This window comes from Ovis aries, chromosome 24 (genome assembly GCF_016772045.2).
Source record: "Ovis aries strain OAR_USU_Benz2616 breed Rambouillet chromosome 24, ARS-UI_Ramb_v3.0, whole genome shotgun sequence".
NCBI lineage: Eukaryota > Metazoa > Chordata > Mammalia > Artiodactyla > Bovidae > Ovis > Ovis aries.
This window is the reverse complement of record NC_056077.1, coordinates 18503484-18517642: the sequence shown is the minus strand read 5'-3', so window position 1 is coordinate 18517642 and position 14159 is coordinate 18503484. Positions and strand designations below refer to the sequence as shown.

Genomic DNA, 14159 nt, shown 5'->3' with positions numbered 1-14159 from the left:
GGGGTTGCAAAGAGTCAGACACAACTGAGTGAATGAACTGAACTGAACTGAACTGATGCTGGGAAAGACTGAGGGCAGGAGAAGAAGGGGATGACAGAGGATGAGATGTTTGGATGGCATCACTGACTCAATGGACATGAGCTTAGGTAGATTCCAGGGGTAGGTTTTGGATGGGAGGCCTGGTGTGCTGCGGTTCATGGGGTTGCAGAGTCGGACATGACTGAGCGACTGAACTGAACTGAATGAGTAGATGAATGGATAGATGGATGGAATAGAACTGATGAACACAGAAATGCCCAACACAACCCTTCCTTTATTAGTAGAATGTTTCCATTGTGTATGTTGAATGATTGAATCACAGAAAACTGAGTCTGTCTTTTGCAGGGCCCAGTGTTTAGCATGTTTGCAAAAATCCTATTTGAGAGTTGTTGCAAGAACCAAAGGGGTGGAGTGGAGAGGGCCACCATGTGCGGGGGCTGCAGGCTGCCTTGCAGCTCTCAGAATGGACACAAAGAGAGTTTGAGATACACAGGCCAGACTTGCAGAAGAGCCTACCTCAGGGCAGATTGCATAAAAGACTTGGAGCCTCCTCCCAGCTGGTTTGTAGGAGGGTGGTGTGTGAGGGAGTAAGAAGAGAAAGAGATGAGGAGAGAGGAAAGGAGAGAAAGGATAAAGACTGCTGCTTCTTATAACTCTCAATGGCTACACACTGACCTAAGTGAGGAGCCCTTTGTGATGTGTTTGTTTAAGGGAGGGCTGTGAAAAATATAAAAGCTCGAAGTTACTTTGTCAAAGTACATATCTGCTCATGGAGTTACTGAGGCTCTTGGGATACCTTCATATCCTAAAGGACAGGTGAGGTCCAACTCCACTTAAGGGTAAAAGGGTTGCAGCATAGCAACTTCCAGACTGTCTGAGCCCTCTTTGTGCTGGGAGCCAGCACCTGGAACCTCCTCATCATTCAGGAAGCATCACCATCACCTCCTCCAGGAAGTCTCCTCTGATTGCCTGCGTCACGGTGCCTGCCCTGTTTCTGTGGTCCCACAGTACCTGTCCTTCCTCCTCAAAGATCTTACCTCTCACCTGAGAGCACAGGACAGAATCCAATCTCACCTCCTCTCCTGGGGTCTCTGAAAAGGCTACCAGAACTGGTGGACACTATGACTTCAAATCCTCACTATGTACCTGAGGAGCAGCCTATTCCTCCCATTGAATTCTGATTTCTTCATCTGTAAAGTGTGAATGGCAAAGATATCTACCTCTGAGGGTTCCTGGGAAGAAAGATAAGTGCACATGTCTGAAGCATTTACTGTGTTACAGATACTGTTCTAGGCCCTTCTCAGAAATCATAACACAGTTTAGGAGGTGCTTTTACAGGTGGGGAAACTGAGGTGCAAAGAGTGGAATAACACTCAAGGCTCCGCAGCTAATAAGCAGTGAGACTCACAAATATTTTCTCTAAAGGATCAGAAAGTAAATACTTCAAACTTTACAAGCCAATCTCTGTTGAAACAATTTAACTCTGCTGATGCTCTGAAAAAGGAGCCATACACAAACAGATGTGGCTCTGTCCCAATAAAAATAACTTATGAAATTAGATGGCTGGTCAGATTTGGCCCATGGGCTGTAGTTGATTGCTCCTTCCTGCACATTGTTCTGTCCTCTAAGTAAATGGCAGATGTGGTTATTATTGTTGTTGTTCAATCACTCAGTCATGTCTGATTCTGTGACCCCATGGACTGCACTACACCAGGCTCCCCTGTCCATCACCAACTCCCAGAGCTTGCTCAAACTCATGTCCATTGAGTCAGCGATGCCATCTAAACATCTCCTCCTTGGTCATCTCCTTCTCCTCCTGCTTTCAATCTTTACCCTCATCAGGGTCTTTTCTAATAACTTGGCTCTTCGCACCAGGTGGCCAAAGTGATGGAGCTTCAACTTGAGCATCAGTCCTTCCAATGAATATTCGGGGTTGATTTCCTTTAGGATTGGCTGGTTTGATCTCCTTGCAGTCCAACGGACTCTCAAGAGTCTTCTCCAAAACCACAGTTTAAAGCATCAATGTGGTTATTATTATCCTCAAACTATTACTTTTCTGACCCTAGTCCAGGGCCTGGAAGGCTTAGGTTTTTAATGCATATTTTGTGTTTGAATGGGGTGGTATTAGAAGGTCCCAACTGCAGCAGGCTTGGAGTAAAGAAGCCAGCTCTTATTTGTACTAGTCTTAACCATCTCCTTCCTCAGTATGACCCTCAACCATGGAAAGAGACAGTGGAATACTGGGATGGAGTCAGGGCCCAGATTTTAGGATGAGCACTAGCTGTGAGAACTTGAGGCAGCCTTGATCTATCACTTCCTAAAAAGAATGACTTGCGCCAATTCTGCCACTTGATAGGACTTCCCTGAGCCAAGCAGGTGATGGTACTTTACCAGCCTCCTACAGTGTGACTTCTATGAAAATTTCCCTCAGATGCAGGTTGGTTTTAAGCCTTGTTGAGTCAAGTTCAGGTTCTCCTCTGGTCTCCAAGGACTGATGGTGGGAGACTTGGCTTTGACCATCTCCTTTGAGGGAGGGAGATTCAGACTGCCTCCAGGCCCTCAATTAATGATGCATTCACAGCTTGTGCCTGGAAATATGCAGCAGGGCGACGGCCCCAGTTAATTATTGGCACGGCATTCACACCTCAGTTGTCACTGTGTCCTCTGGCTCAGAGCCGAGCAACAGGACAGGCACCTGCATAGTAGGGACAATGCCCGACACTCAGAAACAAACTGTTTGCTAGGCTCAGAGCTATCTCAGTCCCATGGGGCCCAGGGGGCCAGGTGGAGTCCATCCATCCCAGAGAGGAGGGTTCAAGATCAAGTTCCCTCAAACAGAGTTATCTAATGATTCATTCACCTTGTTCATTCATGCCACGATTTCCTGAACACCTAATGTGAACCAAACATTACAAGATGTAGGGGAGGAAAACTTTTCCTTTCTTCCCTTCTAGGTTCTTTGTGGGGGGGGGTCTAATAATTAAATTGACATAAGAGAGATTAATGAAAGAAAAATTGATTTCATATGTACAGGAGTCCCAAAGATATGAGGCTAAAAAGAAGTGATCAAAGCAGGCAGATTTTATACGTTTTAGACAAAGAAACAAAGTTGTGAAGAATTGACAAGAAAAAAGGGGTTGGGACTTGGGGTAGAAAATTAGTGAGGAAGCAACCAGGTTTGTTTGTATAGCCTTCTTGACCTTAAATCCCTATGAGTTGTAATAAGGATGTCATCTACCCTGCTGGTGTTGGGAGGGTACCGCCACATGGGAGATTTATTTCCTGCTTTCAGAGGGATAAAGAAGAGTCAGAACATCTTTTTTGCACAGGTGTTTCTCAAGTACCTTTAATTCAAAATAATATGCCAAAGTAGTAGAATTTGAGGTGGCATATTCTGTTATCCCTCAGGAGCTACTGAGAAAGTTAGCAAAAACTCATAACTTCAGAAATAGAGTCAATGAAGAAAATACAGCAGGTCATACTATAGAGAATGATTGAAAGGAGAGCAGGAAAAGACCAAACTGAGGATTAAATAAGCAAGATGAGATGCACTTGAGGGCTGAGAGGAAAGGATAGCCCAGGCAGAGGAGCTGGTGGATGCCACGCCTGGTGTGCTGGAAGACAAGGGCATGACTGGAGTGTGGGCACAGGGAAAGGGTAGCACAGAGGGAAATCAGCGCAATGGTTCTGATGACCTGAAATGCAACCTCATTTGGAGGGATTTTATTCACCTTTTTTTGGCATTTTCAGAATGTGTAAGCTAATTTCTTTCAGGTCATTTAAAAAAAAATAATTTTTTCAGGCAAAGCCTTTAGGAGAAAGGGTTTGTTTTCATGATGTGTGCCTCTTTCTTCCTAAAAGATGGCTTGGACCACTGTGAAAATAGAATCTCGATGTTGGGCTGGTATCTGGGTTTGGGGGTGGGGGATGACTGCTGTGAGTCAAACCACGGTCTGAGGATGGCACGATGCCTCCCCACCCACTCTGTCCCTTGAGACCACCACATCGTCCTCCTATGAACCTTCAGAGGCCTGACTCACCGTGACTTTTTTAATGGCCTAATTTGTATCTACTGAAGCTGGACATTGTGTCCCCATGACCAGAAATTCTTCTCTTGGGCATGTTCCCAACAGAAGTGCATATAATGTGCCCCTAGAGACATGCCCAAGAATTAATTCTTAGTAGCCCCAAACTGTAAACAAACCAAATGCCCATTAATAAGGAATGAATAAATAAGTCATGGAATATCCACACAACAGAGTGCTACACAGCAGTGGGAATGAATCTGAAAGTGCAACATGGAGGAATCTCACAAGTGTAATGAAGCCAGATCCTCAAACACATGCTGTATGACTCTGTTTACATGCAGTTCAAGAACAAGCTGTTAGAAGCTAGGGTAACTGTTACTTCTAGTTACCTCTAGGTGAGAGCAGGGTAGAGGCTGGGAGGGGGCACATGGGGACTTCTAAGGGGCTGATAATTTTCTATTTCTTTATCTGGGTGGTATTTACACATGTTTGTTCATTTTATGAAAATGCATCAAACTGTATATTAATTTGTGTACCTTTCTCCACGTAAACATACTTAATTAGAAATTTTTTAAAGGCCTAATATTCTTAGAAAAGGTAAGTAAAGATACTTATTGCCCTTTCCAGTCAATTTAACAATAATGTCCTTTTCAGACAGTTTAGCAACTCATTGTGCATTCCTCAAGCCCCAGGCTGCAATTTGTCCTGCCACAGGGTCTTTGCACAAAGGCCTTTTCTCTGCCTTTCCTTCTCTAGCTACTTCCTGTTAACTCCTATGTATCCTTCAATTTTCAGCTCATAAGTGATTTCCTCCAGGATTTCCTCCTCAACTTCACAGTGTAGGTCATGTATCTTTTCTACTGGTCCACAGAATTTTGCTTTTTAATGCTAACTTTGGGTGTCATTACATACTTGTTTGTGCAGTTATTTGACAATTATCTTCCTCAACAGAATGAAAGCTGCATAGCAGAGGCAAGGTCTTATTTCTGTTCACCATTTTATCCCCAGGACCAAACGCAGCACTTCTAACATGGCACTCCAATGCATATTTATCAAATGAATGAATGAGTGAAGGAATCAGTCATGAGAGAAGGAATAAAGGCTTTTTTATGTCGTACAAAGCTACTCACAACTAACATTGCTCTAGCTCATAAATTCATTTTAAATGATCCATTCTATTCGATAATAGTCTTTGACAGAAAATACTTTAATTACCTGCCATCATATAACATCGATGATCCTAGCAAGCACAGTCCATTTGTAGCCTTGTGTACACTTTGGCACACTATTTTATATCCCAGATATGGTAGATGTGTCTCAATTTTAGAAGCTTTCTGTATGCTTGGCATTTCCTATACGATAGCTGAGAAATGGAAGTCAGGATAGATGACCTTAGAGGACTTCCATGTCTCAGCTAACGAATGGGAGACACAGGGAGATAGTGGAATTTTCCTAAGGGTGCAGAACTAGCTGGTCTTTTTATTTACCTTTTAAATCTTTTGAAGTGACTTAACAGCAGCAGCAGCATGTTTTAAGAAATAAATCCATCTTCCTTTCACTTTGAACAGTGAATAAGAAAACACGGCTGGGCATGCTTCCTCCTGGGTTTGATTCCCAGGTTCACCAGTGGAGTGGCCAATAGCAAGTTGAAACCTCAATATGTATCCCATAGGGCTACCATGGAGATGTAATATATGCAAAATGCTCAGCACAGTGCCTGGTCCTTGGTAAGAGTTTGGTAAAGTTTAGTTGTTATTAAAATTTACATCCTTGGGGCTCAGATTGAGGAAGAGAGGAAGAATTGACCTTGGCTTTCAAGGGGTGGGAATCTAAGGCAAGAGGTTTCTACTCATTTAACTTGGGGAAGATAGGCTTTGCTCCAGTTCAAGAGGAAAGTTCTGTGGGATCCATTTAATTGTACCTCTCTCTCTAGGAGTGGTTGAATCTACTGCCTTGGTTGTTTGGTTGAGAAGACAAATTAGCCAAAAAGCATTTCTGTTCACTGACAGCAATGAGATAGCAGAGTTTGTGAATTCCAGGCCCTTGGTCATCGTCGGTTTCTTCCAGGTACTGCATTCAAGAGGTGGGAGGTGGCTTCTCAGTTGCTAAGGATTCCTATGTCTGGGAGGGTGTGTGGGGTGAAGAGAGGTCTTCCATTTAGGTTAATTCCATACCCATTCTTCCTTTTCAATGACTGGTTTTCTGAGAAAACTGGAAGGATAAAAAATAAAGAAAAAGTGGAAGCTGAAATGGCAGGAGGAGCTAACTACAAAGGCAGACAGTAATGGGGAGAAAGGAGAAGAGATTAATATATTTTGAACTAATTTTGATAGTATAACTGATCTTTTTGAGGTCCACTTAGAACATCAATGACTAATAAATGATTTTCAAATTGCCCTTGCTTTTGGAGAATGAGTTTCTTATACATCTTTGCTCATTTCCTGTAACTTTGATGACTCCTCCCTTTTTCTGAGCAGAAATCAGAACTTCGGGGTTATACTTACACATGGGGAGAATTTGTACTTTTTTCTCTCCCGTATTACATTTTGACATTGTTTGTGGCCACAGTTTTCTTTCAAGCTAAAGAATGAAGGCTGAAACTACAGCCATATCTAAATATGAAGTTCATATCTGCTACTACACGTGATCAAATCAATGGCCTCTTCTGAAAGCAATTAAGGACTGTGTGTGTATGTGTGCTTAGGCGCTCAGTTGTGTCCAACTCTTTGCAGCCCCAGTGACTGTAGCCTGCCAGGCTCCTCCATGGGGTTTCTCCAGGCAAGAATATTAGAGTAGGTTGCCATACCCTCCTCCAGGGGATCTTCCCAACCCAGGGACTGAAACCAGGTCTCCCACCTTGCAGGCAGATTCTTTACCATCTGAGCCAATAGGGAAGTCCATTTAAGAACTAAATTATTAATAAAAAGTCTCAACAACTATGTTAGTAGATCCTTCACTCTCATACTTGGAAAAGGTCAAGTTTATCAATTCTATTTATCTCTGTGTATTTGCCTATTTTGACCTTAGTCATAGCCATAGAGGAGAAGGCAATGACAACCCACTCCAGTACTCTTGCCTGGAGGATCCCATGGATGGAGGAGCCTGGTGGGCTGTAGTCTATGGGGTCACGAAGTGTTGAACACGACTGAGCGGCTTCAGTTTCACTTTTCACTTTCATGCATTGGAGAAGGAAATGGAAACTCACTCCAGTATTCTTGCCTGGAGAATCCCAGGGACAGAGGAGCCTGGTGGGCTACTGCCTATGGGGTCGCACAGAGTCGGACATGACTGACGTGACTTAGCAGCAGCAGCAGCAGCATGGCCATGGAAGTATTCTGGGTATGAAACATCCATAAAGGTGGATTTAGGTAGCCTACCAAAACCACAGAACTTGGAAAGATGAAGAGATGAGTTAGTCACCATTTTCACCCTGTCCTTAAAATTGCCAGGCATTTTGCTTTCTGTCGAAGCCTCATCAAACATCTCTCCCCAAATAGGACTTAGAGGAAGAAGTAGCAGAGTTGTTCTACGAAATGATCAAAGACTTTCCAGAGCTAACATTTGGAGTGATATCGATTAGACATTCCACTGGGCGTTACCATGTCACCCTTGACAGTGTTATAGTGTTCAAAAAGGTAAGACTTGAGTTTTATTGCTAGTGACGGGTCTCTAGTTCAAAACAATGAACCATGCATGGGCTTTGGGTATAAATTCTGGTTCTGCATTTGTGAACTAAGTGGCATTGACTAGCTGGTTTCTGGGAAACCAGTTTCTAGACGTCTCTCTGACCTTTCCAGCCATTTCCCACTGGGAGCTCCTCCTTTCCTTAACCAGTAAATGCCATTAATTAAGGCTCAGTCTTCTGCCCTGCATTTGCTTCTGGTTCATCCAAGCTTCCCCATCAATCCATATACCCATGATTTACAAATCTCCATCTCCAGCCAGACTTCTCTAATCTCCAGACCTTTAAATCCATCATCAGATGTCTCAACATGGTCAAGCCTAAGTCATGATCTCTGTTCCAAATCCTCTTCTAGCATTCTCTCTCTCTTTTTGTGAATAGCAGAAACATTTATTCCACCCAGCAGTCACTGAAGAAAAGTGAAGTTCAAAAATCTTTCTCTTATTATCTTCTCAGTTAGGCATTTTTGTCAAAGAAGACACACACAGGGCACATGAACACAATACAAACATTCAGCATCATGAATCATAGGGAAATGCGATCCTCTCATAGTGAGATGTCACCATCACTCCCAACTCCTCTGTAAACAAAATCAGAACACCTCAGCATCATCCTAACACCTCCCTCTTTTCCATCCCTGCTAACCAATCCATCAGCCCAATTCCATTGATTTTTAAATTTAAAATATTCCATGAATCTATCTACTTTTTTCTACTGCTACCATCATAGATCAAGTGACCATTCATATCCCACAGCTTAGTGCAATATACATTCAACGGGTCTACCACATTTTATCTTGTCCTCTCAAGAGATATCTTCAAAATTAAAATCTGATGGTTATTTTCCTCCTTCTAATTGAAAGCCCTTTAATAGCTTCCTATAATTTTTAGGATAAATATGAGTCCTTGATAAGGGCCACAAGGCTTTCCACAGTCTAACCTCTATTACAAACTTCCCTCCTCTCCCTCTCTGGGATCTAGATCTGAGCTGTTCAATACAGCAACCACCAGTCACATGTGACTATTTACTTTAACATTAAAATTTTAGTTCTTCAATCAAACTAGCTATTAGTAGATAGTGGCAACTATATTTAATATCATTGATTTACAGAGCAAATCCATCATCTCAGAAAATTCTACTGAAGTGTTACTTTAGACTCTGTAGTTTGGTTCCTGGAATACGCATTATTCCCTCCTTCAGTTCAGTTCAGTTCAGTTCAGTTGCTCAGTCGTGTTCGACTCTTTGCGACCCTATGAATCGCAGCACACCAGGCCTCCCTCTCCATCACCAACTCCCGGAGTTCACTCAGACTCGTGTCCATTGAGTCAGTGATGCCATCCAGCCATCTCATCCTCGGTCATCCCCTTCTCCTCCTGCCCCCAATCCCTCCTCCAATCCCTCCCAGCATCAAAGTCTTTTCCAATGAGTCAACTCTTCTCATGAGGTGGCCAAAGTACTGGAGTTTCAGCTTTAGCATCATTCCTTCCAAAGAAATCCCAGGGTTGATCTCCTTCAGAATGGACTGGTTGGATCTCCTTGCAGTCCAAGGGACTCTCAAGAGTCTTCTCCAGCACCACAGTTCAAAAGCATCAATTCTTCGGCACTCAGCCTTCTTCACAGTCCAACTCTCACATCCATACATGACCACTGGAAAAACCATAGCCTTGACTAGACGGACCTTAGTCTGCAAAGTAATAGCTCTGCTTTTGAATATGCTGTCTAGGTTGGTCATAACTTTTCTTCCAAGGAGTAAGCGTCTTTTAATTTTGTGGCTGCAATCACCATCTGTAGTGATTTTGGAGCCCAGAAAAATAAAGTCTGACACTGTTTCCACTGTTTCCCCATCTATTTCCCATGCAGTGATGGGACCAGAGCCCATGATCTTCATTTTCTGAATGTTGAGCTTTAAGCCAACTTTTTCACTCTCCTCTTTCACTTTCATCAGGAGGCTTTTTAGTTCCTCTTCACTTTCTGCCATAAGGGTGGTGTCATCTGCATATCTGAGGTTATTGATATTTCTCCCGGCAATCTTGATTCCAGCTTGTGTTTCTTCCAGTCCAGCGTTTCTCATGATGTATTCTGCATAGAAGTTAAATAAGCAGGGTGACAATATACAGCCTTGATGTACTCCTTTTCCTATTTGGAACCAGTCTGTTGTTCCATGTCCACTTCTAACTGTTGCTTCCTGGCCTGCATATAGTTTTCTCAAGAGGCAAGTCAGGTGGTCTGGTATGCCCATGTCTTTCAGAATTTTCCACAGTTTATTGTGATCCACACAGTCAAAGGCTTTGGCATAGTCAAGAAAGCAGAAATAGATGTTTTTCTGGAACTCTCTTGCTTTTTCCATGATCCAGGGGATGTTGCTAAATCCTTACAATAACCATGGTACTTAAAGACATGGCTCAAAGAGGTTAGGTTACTTGCTCAAAGCCACACAGGAAGTAGATGAAATGATCCAGATGCTGGTTGACTTCTCATAGGGAAGACTGCAAGCCATTGTGTTTTACTTAGGCCCCTGGAAGTCTGAAAAATTCCAAACTAGAGAATAAAATAACCTGATTTGTGTTTTTGAATGGACAACATAGAATCCAGAAGTAGATCCAAATGCATACTGAAATTTAGGATTTAATAAAGATGATGTTTTAGACTAGTAGGCAGACTATGTTATTCAGTGACTAGCACTGAGAGAATTGGGTAGCCATTTGAAAAAAACGAAAGCTAAATCCATAAGTCATTCCTACCACCAAATTAAATTTCACATTGATCCCTGATTTAAAAATATAATAAAACTGTGGAAAGACTAGAAGATGCCATAGGAGAATTTGCTTTCTAACCTTGGAGGGAGGGGAAGAGTCCCTTTATGAAGCATGACAGAAACCATAGAAAATATGAAAAGAAACCACTGATAAATTTGGACCATTCAAAAAAATGTTAAATTCTGAGGAACAAGTGAAGGTTACTCAGTCATGTCCAACTCTTTGAACCCCATGGACTATACAGTCCATGGAATTCTCCAAGCCAGAACACTGGAGTGGGAGGCCACTCCCTTCTCCAGGGGATCTTCCCAACCCAGGGATCAAACCCAGGTCTCCTGCATTGCAGGCAGATTCTTTACAAGCTGAGCTACCAGGGAAGCCCTCTGCAGAACAAACCAGGTCACAAAATCAAATAAAGGCAGGCATTTGATACCATTAAACTTGAGATCCAGAATTTAAAAAAAAAAAAAAAAACACAAAAACAGCAAACTTGGCATTGCATTTAGGAGAAATTTGGTCTATGTTAATGGTTAAGAACATGGGCACTAGAGTCAGATTGCCTGAGCTGGAATTTTGGCTCCATGTCTTAGCTTAGCTTAGCTTAGCTTAGTTTAGCAACCCTGGGCAAGACATTTCACTCCTCTGTGCCTCAATTTTCTCAATTGTAAAATGGGCAAAATAATAATATATGGCTCAATGAGATGTTAAGAGGATTAAATGAGTTAATATATACAACATGTTTAGAACTGTGGCTGATACAACTTGAGCTCTCCATGAGTTTAATTAGTATTACTTAACTATTACTATGACCAGACAAGAGTGTAGGCTTTATCAAGAGGACAATAAGGCTTATGTTTAAGAAAGAGTCATATTTTAACAACATCACTCTGGCTGAAGTTTAGGGGACAGATTGAAGGGAAGCAGGGGGATAAGTTGAAAGACTATTAGGAAACTATTGTAGGAGCCCAGGGAATATGTTTGGACTAGAGGCTGGAATTGGTATAGATATAGAGAAGGAGATGGAGTAGAGAGAAATAAGGAGATAGCTACTTTTTTCTCCTTCCCCCACGGACTTTGATCCTGTGCTACAGAGAATTTATGTAATTTCCTGTGTTAATCCAGGTCCTTCTGAGAAGCAGTCATCACACAGAATTAGTCATGCAAAAATTAGGGGAAATGCCTGTGAAGGAAAACAGAGAGGGGGCTGGGGAAACTTATCAGACCATGATGCAGATCTGACCCTTGGAAGGAAGGAAGGTGAAATGGAAGTCTTTGGTTGCAGTGCAGTCCTAAGAAAGTTCATCAAAGTCCTCCATAAGAAAAGTCCCAGAAATGGGCTTGCCTTAGTACCCTTGCCTTAGTACCCTTGAAAAATTCATTGGTTAGAAGCAGTGTGTGAAAAACTGCTCAGCATCAGCACAAATACATTGACGAGATTTCAGAGCAAGGCAGATGGGGCTATCGGTCAGCTATACTCCCTGCTCTGTAGACCGGAGATTTTCATGGCTTCCCCATATCCATATTCCACCCTCAGGTTAGTCTGCTCAGATGTCTATATTTATTAAGTATCTAGATTATATGTCACACCTGTTAACATGGTGTTTCCCTTTTATCCAAGGGGAAAATCGTGCTATTTACATTTATTAAGTGGTTATGTCATGGATGCTACTGCCCTCTAATGTTTTTCTTCTTTTGTCCAAGGGAAGAATTGTGAACCGCCAGGAGCTTATTAATGACAATGTCAACAAACAAATCCTCAATAAACTTATAAAAGAACAACTCACAGATCTTGTTATTGAATACAACACTGAGGTCAGTGAGCAAAGGGTCTCAGGAGGAGGGTAGCTGCGGTAGCTGTGTGCACAGAATGACTTGTTTTCTTTTTAATTTCAGAATAGGGATCTGATTTACGAATTGAACATCCTGAATCACATGTTGCTCTTTGTCTCCAAAAGCTCTGAGTCATTTCGTGTAATAATGCAGCATTACAAGTCGGCATCGAAGATATTCCAAAACAAGGTTTGTGGAAGTTGCCACTGCTTTTTAGGGTTCTTTGGATAGAAATCAAAGTCCTGTAGACCCTGATGCCATCCATCTGTTTTGCTGATTGTAAATGAATCTAAGAAGAATTGGCATATTCGTTTGCATACCACTCTCCTGATTTGCAGTCTTCTTCCTGCCCAGCGTCTCTTTCTTTCTCACCAAAGCTTTGCTCTTTCTTCCCTCATCTTTTTGAGAAGTCTACTATGGTAACATGATTGTTTTGGCTGCTTTTTTGATGGACCAGGCTCTGCTAAGATTGGGTGACTGCACTGTGGCTAGAATTTGGCCTGGAGGAGAGGGGAAGGCAAGACCTGAGGTCAGGGACTGTGAAAAGCCTGAAGATGTGAAGCAGAGCAGACTGTAGTTGCTGGGGTTCTAGGATTCAGCATCAACAGGCTTCGGTGCAAATTCTCTTCCTCTTAACAAGTGATTTTACCTTAGATGAGTATAATCTCTCAGTCTCAGTCACTGTCAGTGAAAAATGGGGAATTGCTTCATGTAAAGCAATGAGCAAATGTACACTAAACAGTGCTTACATTTATTATTATCATTAGAAACACATCAGTGTTTCCTAAGTATCATATCCATATTTATGTAGTTACCACCGTCTGGATTATGGAGGCTATTTACTTCCTTTTTCTCTTTATTTTTATAATAAGTAAGGTAAGAAAATTATTCTGAAATTTAAACAAAACAATTAAAAACTTTGAAGACTCAAATGAACACATAATAAAGCCACTATGCACCAACATATTTAAATACCATGCTACATCCCACCTTACAATTACAAAAACATCTGTTGTAAATGAATTTCTCTGTATGTGTGTGTGTGCGCGCGCTCACTGTGTCCTACTCATTGTGACCCCATGGACTACAGCCCTCCAGGCTCCTCTGTCCATGGGGTTTCCCAGGCAAGAATACTGGAGTGATTTGCCAGTTCCTCCTCCAGGGAATCTTTCCAACCCATGGATCCAACCTGCCCGTCTTATGTCTCCTGCATTGGCAGGTGGGTTCTTTATCCCTAGCACAACCTGGGAAGCAATACGTTCCTGGTTTATTCAATTTTAACCTAGATTGTTGATGTAATTAAATTGATTACAATCTGATTGCTTTCCTGCTATTTTTGTTATAATGGTCAATTTGTTGTTGCTATGCATTGGAGAAGGCAATGGCAACCCACTCCAGCTCTCTTGCCTGGAGAATCCCAGGGACGGCAGAGCCTGGTGGGCTGCCGTCTATGGGTTCGCACAGAGTTGGACACAACTGAAGTGACTTAGCAGCAGCAGCAGTCACTAAGAGAAGTGAAAGACAAATCAGAAAAAGAAAATATACCCATCTGAATGCAGAGTTTCAGAGAATAGCAGGGAGAGAGAAGAAAGCTTTCTTAAGTGAACAATGCAAAAAAAAAAAAAAAGAGGAAAACAATAGAATGGGAAAGACTAGTGATCTATTCAAGAATATAGATACCAAAGGAACATTTCATGCAAAGATAGACACAATAAAGGACAGAAATTGTATGGACCTAACAGAAGCAGACGACAGAAGAAGTGGCAAGAATATACAAGATCTATGCAGAAAAGATCTTAATGACCCAGATAACCATGATGGTGT

General features: G+C 42.1%; 1 protein-coding gene across 1 annotated transcript in view; it reads left to right on the top strand.

Moving 5' to 3' along the window:
* PDILT (protein disulfide isomerase like, testis expressed) overlaps nucleotides 1-14159 on the top strand; it is a 46923-nt gene that overhangs the window by 18515 nt on the left and 14249 nt on the right. The window contains exons 3-6 of the mRNA XM_027961794.2: nucleotides 6001-6134; nucleotides 7565-7702; nucleotides 12207-12317; nucleotides 12399-12524. Coding sequence (XP_027817595.1) covers nucleotides 6001-6134; nucleotides 7565-7702; nucleotides 12207-12317; nucleotides 12399-12524 — 509 coding nt within the window. The remainder of the gene's footprint in view (nucleotides 1-6000; nucleotides 6135-7564; nucleotides 7703-12206; nucleotides 12318-12398; nucleotides 12525-14159) is intronic.